The 20,800-nt window shown below is 50.0% G+C and overlaps 1 protein-coding gene across 4 annotated transcripts in view; it reads right to left on the minus strand.

Annotated features, from left to right (window-relative positions):
* Positions 1 to 5,936: 5,936 nt before the first annotated feature.
* The window catches only part of GCN1 (GCN1 activator of EIF2AK4), a 66,706-nt gene continuing 51,842 nt past the window's right edge, over positions 5,937 to 20,800 (minus strand). For all 4 annotated transcript variants that reach the window (XM_064272277.1, XM_064272276.1, XM_064272278.1 and 1 more), the window contains 16 exons: positions 20,164 to 20,281; positions 19,805 to 20,020; positions 18,542 to 18,706; positions 17,027 to 17,188; positions 16,655 to 16,747; positions 16,281 to 16,424; positions 15,916 to 16,185; positions 14,876 to 14,989; positions 14,197 to 14,427; positions 12,390 to 12,583; positions 12,138 to 12,252; positions 10,120 to 10,216; positions 9,276 to 9,424; positions 8,685 to 8,792; positions 7,224 to 7,442; positions 5,937 to 6,670 (listed from right to left, as the gene is read on the minus strand). In XM_064272277.1, the coding sequence (XP_064128347.1) occupies positions 6,545 to 6,670; positions 7,224 to 7,442; positions 8,685 to 8,792; positions 9,276 to 9,424; positions 10,120 to 10,216; positions 12,138 to 12,252; positions 12,390 to 12,583; positions 14,197 to 14,427; positions 14,876 to 14,989; positions 15,916 to 16,185; positions 16,281 to 16,424; positions 16,655 to 16,747; positions 17,027 to 17,188; positions 18,542 to 18,706; positions 19,805 to 20,020; positions 20,164 to 20,281 (2,521 nt within the window). In that variant the 3' untranslated portion in view covers positions 5,937 to 6,544. The remainder of the gene's footprint in view (positions 6,671 to 7,223; positions 7,443 to 8,684; positions 8,793 to 9,275; positions 9,425 to 10,119; positions 10,217 to 12,137; positions 12,253 to 12,389; positions 12,584 to 14,196; positions 14,428 to 14,875; positions 14,990 to 15,915; positions 16,186 to 16,280; positions 16,425 to 16,654; positions 16,748 to 17,026; positions 17,189 to 18,541; positions 18,707 to 19,804; positions 20,021 to 20,163; positions 20,282 to 20,800) is intronic.

The raw sequence follows: 20,800 nt of genomic DNA on the forward strand, positions 1-20,800 counted from the left end.
AATGAAGTATTTCCCGGAATAGCAGAGGTGGAGGATAAGCAGCCAGAGAGGAGTAAGGATTGAATATTTAGAGATGGGCTGAGGCATTTTAAAGAGCTTAACTTTCGCAAGGAGGAGAGTCCGGAAGTGAGGTGTCACCAGAAGGGGAGGGTAAGGGAGAAGAGACCAGCGGTGCCTGCCCTGGTGAGTGGCAGAGATGAAGGTTAGTGCACTGGAGGCCTGGAGGGACCTGTGAGATCCGGATCTCAAGACTGGTCAGTAAGGTGAATGCTACAGTTGCCAGGTAGTGGACAGCAAGGGAGGAAACACGGGCTTCCATCCTGCCAGAAGGTGCAAGTGGGTGGTAATTATGAATTTAGAGTGGACATGTAACTGAATGACAAGAACTTTAAATGGGGAGTCCAGATGGGGCACCATTCAACATGCTGGTCCAAGAGGGAAGGAGTGAATGAAATTGCACTGGGTCTCTCCCTTTGATGGGACTGAAAACTGGCCCTTTATCCCATGCCTGCATGCCTGCTATCATACAGGAGGCTTGGCAATGGGCATTGCCCTACCCTTAAGTAGTCCCCCAAAATCAAGGGAACATAAGTCCCTTGGTTGCAGGGACCGTGTCTTACTCATCTTTGGGTTCTCTGGGGAGAGAGCATGTGGTAGGAACTTGGGGTCTGCTGAATTAAAATTTAGAACTGGAAGGAACATCAGAAACAATCTAGGTGAACCCTTTCTTGAGTTTGCTTCCTGTGGGGCCTTTTGCTTTAACTCAGGTCAGTTGCTCCCCTGACACACAGTCACTAATCTCCAGATCTTTTGGTAGAATTTTTCTCCCCTCATGTTTTGGATTAGATCAGTGGTTTCCAAAGTGTGGTCTGGGGACCCTTAAAAGGGCCCTTTCAAAGAAAGGGTCTACAGGGTCAAACCATTTGCTTCTGAGTGTACAGTGGAGTTTTCTAGAGCCTGCATGACTATGATATCACAACAGACTGAAGGCAGAAGCAGATGGCAATCCAGACATTAAAGAGGCCTGCTAAAAAATGTAAAACTCCCATTCTTCTAAAATGTTTGTTTCGGGGAAGCAAGTATATTTGTTACGGATTTACACTAACATGTAAGGGTTTATTTTGAAATGAATTAATAGATACTTTTAAAGTTTTTCTGTTTTGATTTCTAAGATGATAAATATCAGTAGGTTAAATACACAAAGAAGAGCTCTTTGGGCTCAATTTTTCAGAGGGTAAAGGGGTCCTGCAGCCAGTGTTTGAGAAACGCTGGATTAGTTACTGCTGCACTCCAGCCTCCCACCTCCCTTTTGTATGCGACTCTAAACTGTAAAACCAAAGCCGTTGCCATTGCATCAATTCCAACACATAGTGACCCTATAGGACAGAATAGAACTGCCCCATAGAGTTTCTAAGGAGCACCTGGTGGATTTGAACTGCTGACCTTTTGGTTAGCAGCCGAGCTCTTAACCACTGCACTACCAAAACCAAAAAACCAAACCCAGTGCCGTCGAGTTGATTCCGACTCATAGCAACCCTACAGGACAGGGTAGAACTGTCCCCATAGTTTCCAAGGAGCCCCTGGTGGATTCGAACTGCCGTCCCTTTGGTTAGCAGCCATAGCATTTAACCACTATGCCACCAGGGTTTCCACTGCACTACCAGGGCTCCCTAAATTCTAAGAAGGACTTGATTTAGTTTGCGTCCCAGCCTTATCACATGACTAGGAGGCATGGCTCTGAGGGATTTTTACACATTTGACGTGACCAGCGTGCCATCTCAGCAAAGAAATCTCTCGAACACCAGAAAGTGACTTGGTATGTTCCATGCGGGCACACTCAGGAAACAATCTCACCCAGAAATCCCACTGAGGTGATAATCCTTGGACCAGTTTTTCCAGTTTCATGATCTTTGTTAATGTCAACGTCTACCCAACATCTACCGTTCTACTGCAGGCAGTCGGGACTCTCCTAACAAAACCGAGGGGCAGCTCAGGACCTCTCCAAAAATTAATTGGCCTCCACCTCTTCTGAAAAGTGAAACCTGGCCACTCTGCTGAGCCACCCGCTGAAAACTTGACTAGTTTCTATTGTTGAATTCACCTTCCACGTTTTTTATAGAATGGCCCCTGGGGCTTGGTGACCAGGGAATCAAGAAATGCGTTTTTTTTCCAGTTCTGCTGCCAATTGGCTACATGACCTTAGAGACAATCCTTTCTATCTGTACCTTTCAGATTCATTAAACAAGGACAAGGTCCTTCTGACCCCTCCCTGTGTGTGTTGGGAGCCCTGATCTCAGTAAGTGCGTTATTGCCCAGGCAGACCCATCCACCTGCACGCCTCTCATTCAGTATTTTAGATACTCAAGCAAACCTGTAGCCGTCAGGTCCATTCCGACGCATAGCGACTCTGTAAGACAGAGTATAACTGCCCCATAGGGTTTCCAAGGAGCATCCGGTGGATTTGAACTGCCGACCTTTTGGTTAGCAGCCAAGCTTTTAAGCCACTGCACCATCAGGGCTCCATACTCAAGCACAGTCATCTTCTCAGTGAGCAATTCTCAATGAGCCTTTCTCTGAATGTGTTTTTTAGGAGACAAAAGAAATCTGATTTTCAGTTAGCAGCTTTTCAAGAGGTTAACAATACATGTGCAAATTCTGGGTCCAGCAGCTAATTCCAGAATAGTAGAGCACTATAATTGACACCCATTATGTAGTCAGAGGTGCCTACTGTTCAGTCTTTTCATTGACATGCCTCATTCTACTCAAGTTATCCAGGTACCGACAGCCTCCTGTGTCCCTGGCCCTGTGTGGAGTGCATTACCTCATTCAACCCGTATAACAACCCTATGCAACCTGCATGGATGAGGAAACTTGGGCTCAGAGAGGTTAAGAACAAGTTCTAGGTCACAAAGCTTAATATTAAGCAGTAAAGGTTTAAACCTGACTTCTAAGTCCATGTGGCTCCACCGTACCCCACTACACTACAACCTGAAAGCAGTCTCTAGGTTTCCTTAAAAATATTTTAGGACCTAGGCCTTTAAGTTAGACTGGTTCCCCTTTTCCCCTATTTTTCTAATTTAGAACGTCTTGAAGGAATTTAAGACACATCCACACAGAACCATACTTAGAAGAAAAACATTTCTAACTGCCAATCTTGTTTCAAAATCTACCCTCAATAAAACCATCTGTATCCGGATTCCAGCATACAAGGCGGTTCAGCCCTGCAGGTTCCTCGCCCTTCTCCCAAGCCCTCCAGCATCACAATCCGGGAAGGAACAGAACTTACCTGTCGCCTTGCTTCCTAGGAGGGATGTGAACCACATTGCACTAGCCCATGTTTTAAAATAACCCTGATTCCAGAGGCTCCCAGGGTTAGCTGAAGGGTTGGGGATGGTCTCGGTTTAATGAGAGTTTTCTCTGGATTAGCTAAGGGGACGTTCTGTCATTGGCTTTTAGTTACTTGGGAGAGAAAGATAAGACAGTCTCCTCTCTGGAGGATGACTGAAAGTCTTGATAATTTTAAGTCTTTCTCTATAGATCTTCCCCAACCAGTGTCCTATAAATGGGGCAAGATTAATCCCCCCAACCTGCAGAGCAGCTGTCTGGGTGAAGAAGCCCCTGGGCCAGGCAGCCAGAGCTGTCTCATCTAGTCACCTCACATCTCCCAGGTATGCCAAGACGAGAATGTTCTAGAGGCACCCCTCTGAAGGAGAATGCTGATGCCTAAGCAGCCAGCACAGTAGAGGTCATGGAGGCTAAGAGTATGAGTTCTGGGGACAGACTGCCCTTTATTAGCCATATGACCCTGGGTGCACAACCTCTATGCCTCAATTTCCTCCTCTGCAAAATGGTAATAATGAGAACCTACTTCATAGGACTGTTGAGACGCGCTGCTGTAAAAGAAGAAAAAACCCACTGCCATCGAGTCAATTCCAACTCATAGTGACCCTATAGGACAGTGTAACTGCCCATGGGGTTTCCAAGGAGCAGCTGGTGGATTCAAACTGCCAACCTTTTGGTTAGCAGCCTTAACGTTTAACCACTACGCCACCAGGACTGCTGAGAGGATAATGAAATAATGCCTAGCACATAGTAAGCTCAATAAATGTTATCATTACCATTAACCCCAAAAGGACGACTTTAAAGATGGGTATTTCAGAGCTTCAATTCCAAAAGTCCTCGTTTTACGGATGAGAAAATTAAACTGGCCCAGAGAGGTTAAGTGACTTGCCCAAGGCCACAGCCCCAACCACCACCAGGGCATAGTTTTTGCTTCTCTGCTGTCAGGCTCCGTTTCCTTCAGGGTGCTTGGTCTGGGCTGCTGCTTTCTAGATTGCTGTCTCTGGCCTGATAAGGTCTCTATTGCCAGCTCCACAGTCATTTCTGAGACAGCCTTTCGCAGCTCACTTCCAGAGAGTGCGCACCCTTTCCAGACTCAGAGAATGCAATTCAACACACTCTGGAAGCCTTTGAGTCATCTCCATCTGTCAATCAACCTTCATCCATCTATTCTGAACAGAGAGAACTCACCCTTTTCCAGTTTCTGGAACTGGAACCTGGTGTTTTTCCCTTGGATTTTGCTTGATGAGTGTCTTCCACCTCTCAGTATGTGCGGTTCCCTTCCCAGTTTCAGACTGGGTCTGAAAGCCAGAGATGGATACCTAGTCTAAGTACCTAGTCTAAGATTCTGCAGGAAACACAACATAGTACCGGGGCCCCCACACAGCAGAACTTTCATAGCCCTTGCCGTGGCTCATCTGCATAGGAGAACACGCATGCAGACAGCTTGCTGGACATATGCCCCAGGCAGCTGGAAGGCTGATGACCATCTGAGTCCTTAATGCAGGGCAGTTACCATGGCTACCAAAAGCTGCAACCATTGGCTGGTGTGGCTGTGGGGACCGACTCAGCTGATTTCTTTAGGTCCCTTCCACCCTGGGACTCTGCAATTACAGTGAGCCAGCTGAGCCCATGTCTACTGCAAGGAACTAGGAAGTCCTGTGACATAAGGCTCTGGCAGAGAAAGCAAGGATTTCATCAGAAGTACCTTAGAGGTCACCTTGTGTTCTGAATCACCAAGTATTGAGTCACCAGCCTACTGCATTTATTAAGAAACAGAACCTTTTTTTTTTTTTTTTGGTATAGCATTTTACACCTTTTACGGAGTATACTCGCTACCACCATTTTTTATTTCTCTTCCTCTTACAGCTCCAGCCAGTCATTTCGTGATAGAGGCTTGTTCCATATCATGACCAGGGAAATAACCCAGAAAATCTTGGGTCACTGGACCAGGTGGGGATGTGTGCATCACGAGCCTTCTAAGAATCAGGGGGAAGGAAGTCATTCATAAAGGAGGCAGATGCTGAATAGCAACTTTGGCTTCCTCTTGCAAGTCCTTTGACTAATGTGGTTTGTTCTTACTCCACAGAGGAGATGGCTTCTCTTCAAAGCCTGACTCCCAGCAGCTCCCAGTCAGGAGAGAGCAGGGCAGTGGCTAGTTAGACTATGGCATCCTCCACACCAGAGATCACAGGCCTGGCTCCTGAGACCTGACCTCAAGACAGACAAGTTTGTAGGTATCCACATGGCAGCACAGAGCAGGGGAAGGATGCCCAGAAACCCTATACCCATTGCTGTCGACTCCAACACATAGCAACCCTGTAGGACAGAGTGGAATTGCCCCATAGGGTTTCCAAGGCCATAAATCTTTACAAAAGCAGTTTGCCAAGTCTCTCTCCCATGGAATGGCTGGTGGGTTTGAACCACCGACCTTTCACTTAGCAGCTGAGCACTTTAACTGCTGTGCCACCAGGGCTACTAGAAAGCCTACTGGTCTGCTAATACTTACAAAAATAGCTGCAAACCTTTCCTTATTCCTGATGCATGTAGCTTCATGTTTAATGGATATTAGAAGATTAAAAAAAAAAAAAACCGGCTTCTATCAAGATTAAATCAAAGCCTTTATTAAACACTCCTCCTTCTAACAGCCTGCATCTAAACCTATGCCCCTCCCCAGATATGTCACCAGCCAGGGCTGTGTGGGTACCATTTTCATATGATGGGTCAGATCCCATCAGGGTGTACACCAGCAAAAAGCCAAGACGAGACACCCCACACTGGGCAGCCTGCCACGGTTCTGGGCCCCACTCAGGATCTAGGCAAAAAGCTGCTGGCACCCACTCTCGACCCTGAGCTCAAGCACAGGAGAAGAGGAACTGGAAGTTTGACCCTCCTTGTTCCTGACCCTGCCACACCACACGGGGTGAGCAGCTCCTTAGCCACCATGTGGTGAGGTGTCCGCATGTGCTTTTTCTTCTCTTCTCCAGAGAAAAGGGTGTGAGATGGAGGAGGCAATCTTGAGTTGTGTGTGGGTTTGATTTAAGGCTTTGGCTGTGGTCTGCTGATATATTAAAATACTTTCTGGGAATGCCATCTCCTAAGCTCCCCATCGGAACAAACGTATTTTCAAAAATGAAAACAGTGACCAGGGATGTGGAGCCGAAATGCTGACATGGAGCTCAGTGGATGGGGCAGGGCCCAGCCATCAGGTCAGGATGGTGTCGTCCACCTGCTCCGTGGAGTCGGCCTGGCTGGCCAGCTTCCTCAGTGACCTTCGGTGGCACTCACTCAGCACCTCCAAACTGGCCACATCCAGAATCTTGGAGAGAGACTGCAGGCAAGGGTGGGAGAGAGGAGACGTAGTCAGAACATATGGCTCCAGACTTCTCCTTAAATCAAGTAAAAACAAAAATGAATGTAACCTTAGAACTAGTGCCACTGAGGTGGAATTTGGCGAAATGAGAAATGAGATGGGCCAGGGGAAAGCTGAGAAAAACACTCATGATGTTTTTCAGGTGGTGAGGTGCAGGTGGTTGCGGTTTTTAGAGCCTTAGGGCTGCCTGGGGGTAGGAGGCTGAGTGGACAGAGCTCTAGGCTTCAACTGGGCACCTTTACTTGGATCCGTTTTATAGCTTTGGGTGCCACGTGAGGATGTATTTGAAGAAAGAGCTCTGCCACTGAAAGATGTTTAGAAGCCACAGAAATGGAGGAAGGTGTGTTTCCAGGCACCAGGCCAGGCACCCGAATCACAAGCTGGTGCTCAGAACTAGCACACCTATGAGGTGGCAGAGAAGAGCAGGAGGCCTGAATACCGTCATGCAGAAGAAGAAATGCAAAGCAACTGCCTGCAGCACACCCTGGGCACACCAGTCCCAGGCTCCCACCTGAAACACCTCTTCACCCTGCCTCATCTTGAGGAGATTGACAATCGCCTGGTCACTGTAGGCCCTGACGCTGGTGTTTTTATCCTTGGTGTTGTCAAGGAGTGCCTTCAGAATGGGCTTGATGGCCTGGGGGTCCAGGGGAGGCAGCGGGTCCTTGTTTGCCCACCAGATCATCTTCTCGGCCACCAGCCTGATGTCACTGGATGGGTTCTGCAGACACTACGGACAGGAAGAGACAGACTTCCGGTGAGGCACACCCACTCTGTTTCTCTAATCACAGAGAAGCCCCAGTTCCTGGTCGGACACTCTCCATCCTGGAAACGGTCCCGACTATCCCCTTCCAACACGGTCCCCTCCTATGGGGAGGCGTGCTGCACACTCAGCCATCTGCTTTCCCATCTTGCCTCATCCACCTCTCCCCCGGGCTCACTACTCCAGGCCCACAGGGGGCTTTCACTTCCTCAAACATGCCATGTGCCTTCCTGCCTCAGGGCCTCTGCACTGGCTGCTCCCACTGCCTGGGACATACTTGCCCCTGGTGCTTTGCTCGGTTGGTTCTTTCTCATCCTGCAGGTCTCAGCTCAAATGCCATCTCCTCAGGGGCCTTCCCAGACAAGCCTATCTAAATGAGGGCCCTCCCATGGGGTTTCCTGCGTGTCTCTGACCCCAGAGATCCTGTTCATCTCTATGCCTTCAGGGTCTAGCCCAGCCGGGCACACACAGTGGGTGCTTAGTAAATAAATGCTGGATGAACAACTGAATGCAGGGTGAGGCTCACACGGGCCAGTCTAATCGGAGCCCCCATGAAGTTCTCAGTAGGGGCCTGGGGCCTGCAGGGTGGAGGCAATCACTTGTTGGAGGCTCACTACACACAGTAAGGTCTGTCCCCCAGCAGCACTCACATTGCCCAGAGCTAGCTGAAAAGGCAGAGTCCTAGGCCTGACCCCAGCTTACTAAATGCAGATTCTCATTCTGACTTGTGTGTACACAACAGTTTGAGAAGTGTACTGTATTACACCGGCAGCGGGAGCCCCACTGTCAAGAGTCCCCAGCTCCCCTATTTAGGGCCTTGCACCCAACACAATGCCCACACTAACAACGGTGCTGTGCCAGCTAAAGAAGGGAGGAAGGGAAAAGAAGATTTACTAAGATTTGAACCCAGACCAGTCCCTAATTTTACAACACCAGGGCCAGTAGGGTGCCTACAAAAAAAGCCTAAAATAGTGGCTCTTAACTTGGTTTGAACCAAGGTCTCTGAGAATATGACAACAAGTTAAACACTCTACCAGAGAAAAATACACATAGAAACATTTTGCATCCCACTTCCAAGGTTCCGAGATCTACTAAAGGCTCTCCCTGGAGAACTTCGAGTCTCAGCGTACATCTCTGGTGTTCTGTGATCCCAGGTCCTTCTCACACAGCCCAGGTTTGTGGGTCAAACCTAGTCCCTGCCCCACTCACCTTAATGAACAGGCTGGAGAGTCTGGCTGGCAACTGTCCGTCTCCTGTCTCAATGTGATATTTCATCAGAAAGCCCATGCCCCGGACCCCACTCACCGCAATGGGGATCTGTGGAAAAGTAAAGAGTAAATCGTGGAAGAGCTGGACAGGATAATTTCCCACTCCTTCTGCGGAGCGGCAGGGCTGGGCAAAGTCCATTCCCGGGGTCCCTGGCCCCTGGCTCTTCACCACCCATCTCAATCCTTATTGCTTTACACTGAAGACTCCGTGACAGCTCTCCTTCAGATAGGCTGCCCTGGCAACTGGGCAGATGAACAAAGTCTGAGTCGCTGGCTTCCGGGACTTTTCAATCTAGAAGGGACGCCCTCTAACCTAAACTCATTGTTTAGATGATGACACTGGGGTCCAGAGAGATCACGTACTCATCTAAGCTTATAATAAGTGACCAGAAGAGGTAAAATTTGACCCGAGGCCTCTTAACACCCTGTCTAGGGTTTTCTTCCTTCCTGTGCTGTGTCAGCGAGGCTATGGCCATGGCCTTGTGGAGAGGGGGAGAGAGAGGGGGAGTGTCTGACTGCCCAAAAGCCTCACCCTGTCAGCCACAGCATTGCTGAGGATCATTTCCTGGACGTCATCGCTGTACCTGCCCGCACAGAGTCTGCAGGGAGCCACACTCACAGCCACTGACAGCGCTAGGCTCCGCCCGTGCCGAACCATCCAGTCAATGCCAGACACATCCGCTGGGGAGGGAGGACAAAACTGGGGTCAACTTGCACTTTACAGCAGGCCTCCACCCCCATGAAGTCGTGGGCCAGCCCCAGGGGCGGATTAACCAGTAAGCAAGGTACGCACGGGCTTAATTGTGTTTACTTACTAATCTGTAGTGCACAATTTCACATCATAGATGTGGTGAAACATTAGTAACTGATTGTGCAGTACAGATTAGCAAGTAAGCACAAGTAAGCCCGTGTGTACCTTGTTTACTGGGTAATCCATCCCTGGCGAGCACCCTCTGAGACCAGTGTGCCGCCTGGGAACGAGAGGAAACCCCAGCCCACACTGTACACAAACCTCCCTTCTAACGTGGTCAGTTAAGGAGAGGTCTCTCACAAACCGCTTCAGATTTGGGCTGTGCTCTTTTAACAGAGACACTCAGAGTTACGGGACCAATGAAAAGCCCATCTGTTTTTCCCAATTCAACAATTTCTACATGTGTAATTCTGTGACACTGATTGCAATCCTCATGCCGCGCAACCATTATTTTAACGTTTCCAAATTACCACCATCCATTTGACTTTGAACAGCTGGACTCTCAGGGAACAGGCAGTCTAGATACACAAAGGCCCTCTGAGAAGAAAGGGAGACATGGGCTCCCCCCCCGCGTTAAGGGCCCAGGTTCCTGAAGGGAAACTCCCCGGTGTACAGAGAGACCTACCCAGCAAGCACTGCTGGAGGACAGTGTTAAGCTCCTCCTCGGTCAAAAAGGCACACAGCTCCCCCAAGCATCCAGCCGAGGAGATCCGAGAGTTGTCCTGATGGAGCAGAGAAGGGAGTGAAAGGCCGTGCAAGCAACGGCACAGCTCCAGGCACCCGGGCCAAGCAGCTACAAGGCCCAGAACCGAGGGGCAGAGAAGAAAGACAGTACAATCTGCTCAGGAGCTCTCATCTAAACCATCCTCACTCCAGGCTCCCGGCGCCAGACCGCCATCCGCTGAAACTGCTGCTTGGTGTGGAGTTAAGAATTACACACCCAGCACTTAATTATAGCTCACCCCAGCGTGTGTGCATATGGCGGACACCATCGCAACAGTAATGACAACTGTCTCTGCACAGCACCTTGCTTCGGAGGAAGTCTGAATGTTTTACATTTATTATCACAATTACCATCAACAGCCCTGGGCAGCGGGGGTGGGGCAGCTGGGAGAGACCATGGCGCCGGCACCAAAAGGGGAGCACCCGCCCACAGTCCCAGCGAAGTGAGTGCAGACAACCGCCTCGACTCCTTCCCCACTGGCCTTACGTGTCTCCTACTGTGTCCATGTCACACGCCACCTCAGTTACTCTGGTTGGTCCAAGGACATCAAACTGAAGCCACCCTTCAACCCGAGGAAGATGGGGAAAGGCCAAGCATTGTCGCTCAGATTCAAAGCCAGGTACACAGCTGGCCTGTGCTGTTCCTCCCTAGCCAGCTGACTAGGGAATCCGGAGAGTGGATTTTAGCCTATGTGCTAGTTTACTAGGTATCCATCTCCCATCCACCTCCAAAAAAAAACAGGGACCTCTGGGGAAGCTGATGTCAGGCCACCACCCTGGATTGCCACTTCCAACCCAAGTGGAAGTTCGGAGGTAGAGGAGGGTGTGGCCTGCTGGCCGCTTAGGCCTCTGGGCTCTAAGCAGAACCCCAGATACCAAACAAGGCCAAAGCTGGCTCTCTGACACCCACTCTCTCCAACTGGATCTATTTTAAACTCCAGTGCGGTGAGATGCAAATTTGTTTAATACTAACTCTTGCTCACGCTTGGCATGGCCCTGTAAAAGCCCAGACAGTGATCAAGAGAAGCTAGATGACTCCGTCTGTACCCACAGAGAAGGCCTGAGGCCTTAATCAGGGAGCAGGTGGCTGGGGATTAGAAGCCGAATAGAGGAGCCGTGATCCGTGCAGCAGGATGATGGTGGCCCCATGTGTGAGCACATGATGGAGTGCAAGTGAGTCCCATAGCCCTCTCTCCAGAGATTAGCCCTACAAATGTAAATTAGGTCACCACACAGAGGGCTGTCTGTGAGAAGGGAGAGAAAATTCTTATCCACAGGCTCAACCCCCTCCTGAGCCCGCCACAGTGCTGGGCAGCCAATGGTACTTCAATGCTCCCCGTCTGGGTAAGGCAGGGTCATGAGAACGGATGCAGGACAGAAACAGGGGTCACAGGGCCCAGACTCTGGGTTTCGCTCTACCACTCACTAGTGTATGGCCCCAGGCAAGTCTCACCTTCTAACTGAAGACGTCCCACCCACGGCACTACAGCACTAGAGATTATTAATTCCATCATGTTTCTCGATCTCTGTGACCATGCCTGCCTCACCTCTGGGCCAGGCCCAGGAGAGTGACTGTTCTTGAATAAATAAGTGAACTCCTTCATTTTACAAATGGGAAAAATGAAGGGCAGAGAGGGAACGTGACTTAAGTTCAGAGAGCAAATTATAAGCAACCTGGATTCTCTACAAACCTTACTTTCCTTATCTATTACATAGACTAATCAATATCAAAAATACCCACCCTGTCTCCCTCACAACCTGAGGAAATGTTTGGTCAACCATAAAGGGTGATACAGATGTCAGAAATCACTATTATCACTGACCATTTGGCAGCTGTACCAAGTTCTTCTAACACAAAGCAGATGTCAAACCAAAAAACCACTTGAGCCCACCAGTCCTGTGATCTATCCATGGCCTTACCTCATCATGTCCCAGCATGCTCAGTAGGAGTGAGATGGTGTTTTTCCGGATGACTGCATCCACTTTGGCCCCTGCTCCCTGAATCACAAATCGCAGGGCCTGCAGCATGGTGTCCCTGCAGAGCCAAAATAGCCGACTTAGATTGGGCTCCCCTTCACCTCTGTTCCCTCCCACGTGGACAGGTACAGCCTGAGTCAGGCTCTTGGCAGCTGCTTGGCCTCCTCATGGCACGGCTCTCTCCCCAGCATGCACCTGATGCCTGAGTCCTCCACAACACGGATTCCATTCACCAGCTCGGTGAAGAGTGGGTCCACCTTGACGTGGATGGAGATGAGCTTCCCCAGGGCCTCTGCAGCCTTCAGGCGCACGCCCCGGTTGGAGTCCTGAAGAGCTTTGGTAAAAGTGGTCTGCAACTGGGGTAGGAAGGGCTTCAGGGCAATCCCAACCTGTATGAGAAACCCAGGCCCAAAAGACACAGCTGTGGTGGTGCCCAAACAGCAATCACAAACCGCCATGCGCCAACACAGCCCTCACGCAGAGGCTAGGAATGGACATCCCATGCGAGAGGAGAGCCAGACGAGCCAGGCTTTGCTCAGTCTCCTCATCCATTTTCAGCACCCTTCATCACGCTAGAAGGAGGAGGAGGAGGCAGTGGCAGCAGGAGCCATCATCCAAAGGAGCTGTCTTACAGCCTTGGCTACACTGGTCTTGGCTCAGTGGATACCTGTCCATGTCTGAATGCATTACAGAGCAGAGCAGGCACGCACTGTCAGCATTGTTGACACAACTGACAGTTCTACTGGCAAGACAAGGAAATGGACTTAACAGCAGCTAGCAGCTGCTGAGCAGTTACTTCACAGGTTAGGCACTTTACATGTGGCCCTCAGAACAATCCCATGAAACAAGTGACCTCAGAAACTCCTCCCTGCGTACATGTGCACCCATCTAATTAAAAATCCAGTTTAATCTGTCATTATGTACAGGAAAAACAGGCGCACTCTTGATAAAATACAGATGTCTAAGACTAGGAATTTACTTATTGTTAAACGCCAAAGCAAAGTAGTTGTTTGGAGGTTCAATGCCACATAGGTCTGGAAGGGCCTGGAGTTGGGGGGGTGCAAGATTTGCTGGAGCCATGCCACAGAGTGAAGCTGGTAAATCTGGGGTGACATGTGACTCACGGCCTAAGGGACAAGGGGCACGAGGTAAGGACTCCATTTGCGTCTAAACACCATGGAAAAAGAACAGTGTGTAACGCAAGGTAAAGATGATACATATCAAAAAAAGACTCAATTTTCCACAAAATGAGGCTGAAATTCAGAATCCCAAAAGGAAAATGCTACAAACTTTAAGGTAGTTTTTGCTTCCAAACCTCAGGTAAGAATTTGATTATTTTCCCTCAACCGCCAATCTTGGTGCTGCTGTTTATGCTTTTTTAAATCTGAACGGTTTAATTATCACCCCGTGAAGCATCGGAAGTGGCTAATGTGTTGGGCCTTTGTCTCTTTCGCTTTTGGCAAAAACTGAAGCCATTTCAGTGGCTCACAGACTTCTTTCTCATTCTTTCATCATATTCTTCACATCTCTCATGTGGCCGTAATAAAAACTGAAGCATATTTAAACCATGTTTTAATTGTATTTACGTAGCCCTGAGTTTTTTCCTTTGAACCAGCAGTTCTTCAAAATAAAAGCAATTAGTGTGCGTCGAGGGCTTAGTGTATGCCAGGCATCGTACCCAACATTATTTCACGTAATGCCCACATTTAACAGCCGTTCGTGAGGTAGGCGGTATTATTACTCTCATGTTATAGGTGAGGAGGAAATAGGCTCAGAGGCTGTATGACTTTCCAAGGCCGTTCAGGTCATATGAAGTGGAAGAACTTGGTATGGAACCCTGGTGTAGTGAGTCTAGAGTCCAAGCTCTTAACCCCCTCTGCTATACCATTTCCCCCAATGCAGCTGGCCCTCTGCTGCCATGGGACACCTCTGTCAGTCTCTTGCAGGCAGATCTGTTCTCTGAGACCCGAATGCTGAACAGCTTTTTCTTTTAGTCGCTCACCTTGGCCAACAAGAGGCTGAGTGTCTCGAGCAGAGCCGCCTTCACATTCCAGCTGAAGCGGTCTCCCAGGATGCGAATCAGAGGGCCAGTGATGCTGACCACAGAGGGCTTCAGGGCATCCGCTGAGGTCAGTCTAATCACCAGGCCTAAGGCTTTGGCTGCTTCCTCTTTCTGTTCCGGGTTGCCAGTCAGGACTCCTTCCCGCAACACTGGAAGGATGGAGGTTACTCCCTGACAAGAAAATCACACCTGTGAGTCAAGTCAAAGGCTCAGACCCAGGTGTCTCCCACTAAAAGCAAGGCACTTAGCCACCCTCCCCTCAACTTCACGGGTCCGCCTGACTGGGTGCCAGTGGGGGAACAGTGTCCAGAAAAGAGACCTATCTTAACTTGATGGTGACAAGAACTGCATGTAACTGAAGACAAGTGCCCCTTCCTGTCAGAGCAGGCTTCTCACACAGAGGTAGCATGAACCAGGCCACATGCCCCACTTGCTCTCGCTATGGTGGCCTCCACAGCCTACACCTAAGGCAGCATGAACCCTGTTCCCACACTGTCTGCGAAGGTGCTGATAGCACCTCAAAGTACTAAGCCAGCTGCCCTACCACAGGCTGTGACGGAGCAGAGGCAAAGCAAGGCCGCCTGCCCACAGCATCCTGCACCACGAGACCCAGGCTTACCCTCCTGGGGAGGCAGAACCCTGGCACATGCTCGCCTCTGCTCTCATTGCCTGCAAGCCGGATTTCTTTGTGCAGTTCTTCGATTAGCATCAGCTGGTTGGCAGCATCCAGCTTCTGTGGGAATCCAGGGAAAAGCAGAGAATGTCAGAGAGTTCTAACAACCCTCACAAAGCTGCTTCAAAATAACATTGGAGGGTGGGGGTAATAAACGAAATGGGCCATGAATTAACAAATGTTGAAGGCAGGAGTCTACTCTTAAAATGTCTGAAATTTCTATAATCAAGTGGCTTTATTTTTTTAAGGCTGCATATGGTTTATTACTGTTTCTGTTCCTACTATCAAGTAGGCTCTGACTCATGGCAACTCCATTACAACAGAAAAAAATGTCGTCTGATCCTGCACCATCTTCACCATTCTTCCTACGCTCAAGTCCACTGTTGCAGCCACCACGTATTCTGAGTACCCCCCGACCGAGTGGGCTCACCTGCTAGCACTATACCAGACAGTACTGTGATTCACAGGGTTTTCAGCGGCGAATTTTCAGGAGTAGATTGCCAGGACTTTCTCCCTAGTCTTAGCCTAAAGTGCCACTGAAACCTGTCCACCATAGGCGACCCTGCTAGTGTTTGAAACAGGGTTACATAGCTTCCAGGAGCCCTGGTGGTGTAGTGGTTAAGAGCTTGGCTGCTAACCAAAAGGTCAGCAGTTTGAATCCACCAGCCACTCCTCGGAAAGCCCATGGGGCAATTCTTCTCTGTGCTATAGGGTCACTATGAGCAGGAATTGACTCGACAACAATGGGTTTGGTTTTTCGTACAGCTTCCGCCATCACAGCAGCACACAAGCCACCACAGTACAACAGGCTGACAGACGGGTGGTGGGATTTATTACTAGGTCTTATTAACTCGGGGCCAGGGAGTAACTTTCTAAGCACACCTAATGTCCAGTGATTGACAGAAAGGCTGACTCTCTCCCAGATTCTGATCAGCGGTGAGTGCTCAAAGTGGGGACAAGCGCCTGGGGGCTCAGCAGCCCCTCACCTTGGTGATGGCATTCAGGGCATCCCAGCTCTCCTCCAGAACTACAGGGTTGGAGTCGTTGAAGAGGCGGATCAGGCCTGAGACCAGGCTCCGCAGGTGGTTGGTGTAGTCCGCCCTCGTGCGGGAACAGTAGATGTTGAGGATGATGGCGGCAGCCTGCCTCATGCCCACCTCAGGGCTACGGGTGGCTTCCAGCAGGTCCTCAATAATGATGCGTTGCCCGGCCTCGTCTTCCACAGACAGGATCACAGCCTGACAGTTGGCCATCTCCTAAACACCACAGGGTACACGAGTGCTGAGCACGGATCCTCCGCTGGAGGGCAGGGCAGTCGGAAAGCTCCCAGTGTGGCCATGATGGCTCTTACCAGCTGCTCCCCCGAAGTCCCAAGCTTCTCCTTCAGGGCCAACATGACCGCTGGGAGGATCACGCTGAGATGACGGGTCAGGGCATCGCCTGCCACAGACGAGAGGAATGCCAGGACCCGGGTATTGACAGGTGGTGTTGTCAGCTGGGAGAACAATGAATATCATCAACTCATTGCATGCTAAGCACTCGTTACTAGGCTCTGGGAATAGAAGGGTGAGGAGGGACCCATCCCCACTGCCCAGGGCGGCACGTCTGCTCCATGGATCTCAGAGAACAGGGGAACTTCCTGCCTACACTGCAGCCTATCATGAGCCTCTCCATGCTAATGCTATGGCTATGACTTGTGGGAGGAGGGTGTTCACTGGGATTTACCTTGGGCACGAGGTAGGGTAGCACCACACGACTCTTGATGGCCATAACTTGCTTCAGACCGTCCAAGGCAAACTCTGACACCTTCTCGTCTTCCTGCACAGGGGGATGGGGAGAGCCCTGAGGAGCCGCTCTGTGCACATCTCTGCTATCTCCACTGGCGCTGCCAACATCCTTCCCCACTCTCCTCCCTCCCACTGCGGCCAGATTAATGTATGGTCAAAGGACAAGCACAAAGCCAAATCTGATCCTGCTGCACCCACCCCCTCTGGAGGGCCCACCTTCTGACTGCCTAGCAGGATAAACCCCCGCCACATTCTGCTTCTGCAAAGACAGTGAAAACCAAACTGGCAGGTGTGTGGCAGACCCACTCACCAGCTGCTTCAGCAGAAACGGGAGAATGTCCTCCAGGGCCTGGTGACCAATGGTGGAGTGCAGCTGCTCGAAGGTCTTGGCCGCTGCCTCCCTGACCTCCTCCAACGGGTCACACAGAGCCTTCCTGGCCGTAGGCACGAGGGACTCAGAGAAATACAGCACCTGCAAGAACACAAACACCACTGTACTGAGACAAGGGGAAGACAAGGGCAGAAGAAGCCAGGGCTCCCGGTGAGGGAAACCCGGGCCCGGCCAGCACAACTTCCTTTGCCTGACTTTTCTTTTTATTCAATTCTTTATTGGGAAAATGTTCAAATATAAAAAAGCAAAGAAGATATGTAATGTACCCCCACGTATTAAGAATCAATAGCTTCATTTTTTTAGGTGAATTCTCTGATGCGTCCCACGTCCTACAACAAGTCCAATCACCTTCACCTGGCAAGGCCCTTCATGACCTGGCCTCCTCTCTCCCTGGACTCTTTCTTTTGCTTATCCTCTTGGAAAACTCCAAGTCCTTCTTCAAGTCTCAGCTCAGATACTTCCTCCTCTATGAAGTCTTCAGCTCTACAGTGGGATCAGTGATGGCTCTCTGCTCCCTTTGGAATGAATTCCATTCTAGTAAAGCTCACTCTGAATTCTAGATACTAGTTGACACGTCGGCTTCACCACTGGACCGTGGGCACCTTGCTGGCAAGGACTCGGCCTCTGGGGCACTTGGTAACTATTCAATGAGTCACAACTCTGTTCTTGCTAAAGGCAAATATAAAAAACAGATCTAATTCGTACATTAATACACACAGAGAAGAGAGACCCCGTAAATCAGACTAGGATGCTTGGACTGAGCAACCAGCTACTTGCTTACGTTTCTCCCTGGCCACCTAATCAGTGGCTTTGGTGCTTTCATCTACACTGAGAGACTACATGCTCAACCTACTTCCCAGGGATGTTTCGAGGATCAATTACCTTAGAAAGCAATGTCAGTGTAAAGTACTCCAAAGCTCTCGAATATTGCTACTATGGAAACAGTATCATTACTACAGACAATACATTTCCACCCACGGGGTACTTAAGCTCTCACCTACTCCACTCCTTCTAAGAATGAGCGCAGACCTCTCCCGCTCCCCACCGCCCTCCACCTGGCACTCATGCACGCCTTCCTTTCTCTGCCGAGGAGGTACCACACATCTTAATTACACCCAAGAGGAGACACGGAGTGGAGTGATCTGGCATAACCTCAGGAGAGGTAAGAGAAGGCTCACCTTCACTCACCAAAGGCCATCTGAGGCCTCAAATCACTTATTTCTTAGCCTGTGAATCTGGTAGGGAAGCTCAGAGGAGGGACACTGAAGTCCTGTAGGGCCTAGCCAGCACCCACTCTCAGCAGTGCCCCCGGAGAGAGGTTCTCAGGTCTCTGAGGGCAGGGCAAAACCTCTCGGGCTGAAGCTTCTCCTGGTAGCCACCCTCCCCTGCCCTGAGTCGGGTCACCAGGGCCCAGGGCCCTCAGGAGATACTCACGGCGTCGCGGCTGGTGGACTTCATGATCTCGCTCAGCCCGATGCACACCCCCTGCCTCTCATCACTCTTCGGAGATCTCAGGCCTTCCTCAAGGATGGGGATGATCTCGGGGAGGATCTTCTCCCCTAGCTTCCGGACCAGGTCTCCCAGCGTCCTCGCTGCGATCTGTCAGCAGGGATCAAGTCAGGACGGCACCTCCAGAATGAGACCTCTAGAACCTCCTGGACTTTATGTGAGCCACTGGCTTAACTTCCCCAAGCGCTCCTACCCCTAAAGAGGTCGGAGTGTGCTTGCAAAACACTACAAAATAAAATACACAAGCAAGGGCAAGAGCCGGCACCTGATACGTGAACATGACGTTCCATGTGCTCCACAGTCAAGGGCCAGTATCCCTGGATTTAAAACTGCAGCCTAGAAGTTACTGAAGCTTACGCCCTTGCTCCAGGGAAGCTGAATTTGGAACAAACGCTTTAAGTAAAAAAAACCAGTTCTCTCCAAGGCCTCATGAGCCTCAGGGCTCTTTAGGGCCAAATACACAATGTGCTTGCCAGGGATGGGGTTAGAAGAGGGGTAATGCAGACTGGAAGAAGTGATAAGCAGTCCAGGTTGGGCACCTCCTCCCAACCACTGACCATGGCCGGCCCCAGCCCCCGCTCACCAGCCTCATCTCACACCACCCTGGCTCCTCCCTGCTTTCTCACTTCAGCCACACTGACCTATGCTCAGCCCCACATTTGCCATGTTCCCACCCACCACAGGGCCTTTGCACATCCTGTTCTTACATCTGAAGCACTATATCTGCTCTGCCTAGAACAGTTTTTTGCCATTTTCCTAGTTAATGCTTACTCATCTTTCATCTTTAAACATCCTGTCTTCTGAGAAGCCTTTCCTGGCCCCCTGGGCTAAGTCAAATGCCTCTATTTATAAGCATTTGTACTGCCATGTAGCACTTGCCACAACTGCGTTTTACAACTGTATGACTACTTGGTTAATGTCCATCTCCACTACCAGACTGTAGCTCCCCAAGGCTTAGGAGTGAGGCTGCCTTTATTCTCCATTATATCCCCAGGTTCTAGACCCCTGCTTAGTTAGTACCTACTACATGCTTGACACATAACGAATGAATTAGTAAATAAATAAAGGGCCTGGGTTAACTTCTGGCCTAGCCCCTCTCTCTCCCTAGTTTCTGCAGGCCCAGCTTTCAAGGGTCTGAAGGGAGTCGTCAGGTGCTGCTGGGTCAGAAGCAAGGTCTGAGAGACTTACTGTTCTCTTATCCGCACAGGTGCTGGCCAGGAAACCAAGCAGGAGCCCGAAGAGGGTGGGCAGGATTTCACGCAAGGTACGGGGGGTATTGGAGACCACAATCTTCCAGACGTGCAGAGACGCCTGCCTCACCACCAGCTGGGTATCCGAGCGGCCCATGTACAGCCCTGCCAACACCCGGTTCCGCCGATCTACCCCCAGGGCGGTGATGATTGCCTGCGGCCAGTGGTGGCACAACGGAACAGAGCACATAGGGTGTGAACAGAGCACAAAGCCTCCACGGCAGGCATGCCAGGGCTGCCAGCCCCCAAGTGACCCGACCACCCACAGAGGGAGGAAAACCAACCCAGGGCAGGCACCTTGTTGGACTGGGCAGTTCCAAAGTTATCATCTTCAGAGGCAGTTTCCGTGGTCATTTTCCCAGTGACACCTGAGATGTGGAACAGGAGGTCCCCAAGCAGCTGAACAGAGCTGAACCTGAGAAGGATGCCAAGCACAGAGTCACACAGCTGCAAGGGACAGTCTCACAACCAAGCACTGCACAGAAAAAAGACTAGAAGGAAATGCCCTCAAATTAAAGGCGGTAACCTGGAAATGGGAGAAGAGCTACAAACGACTGTCATTTCTTTACACTTTCCCGCATGTTTTCCAAGCTTTCGACTACTGAACACGTGTGTAACTTTTATAATGGGAAAGAATAAACATTTTTAAAAAGCATCCAAGTGATGGAATCATGGAGACTCTCTCTACTTTTCAGTATGTTTAATTTCTATAATAAAAGTCACAAAGAAAGAGAGTGCACACAAAAGGGAAGCATTAACAGGAAACCAGGAATCCTGACCAACAGAAATGGACGAGCCAGGAGAGGCCTAGGCGATAAACTTTCTTTCTTGTCGAATTAAATAAGGCTTCGTTTTTAAAGTTATAAAAATAATAGTCATACTCAGACTAAAAATTCGTGAAATACGGAAAAACATAAACAGAGTTAAAACAATC

Source organism: Loxodonta africana, chromosome 19, assembly GCF_030014295.1.
Source record: "Loxodonta africana isolate mLoxAfr1 chromosome 19, mLoxAfr1.hap2, whole genome shotgun sequence".
Classification (NCBI taxonomy): Eukaryota; Metazoa; Chordata; class Mammalia; order Proboscidea; family Elephantidae; genus Loxodonta; species Loxodonta africana.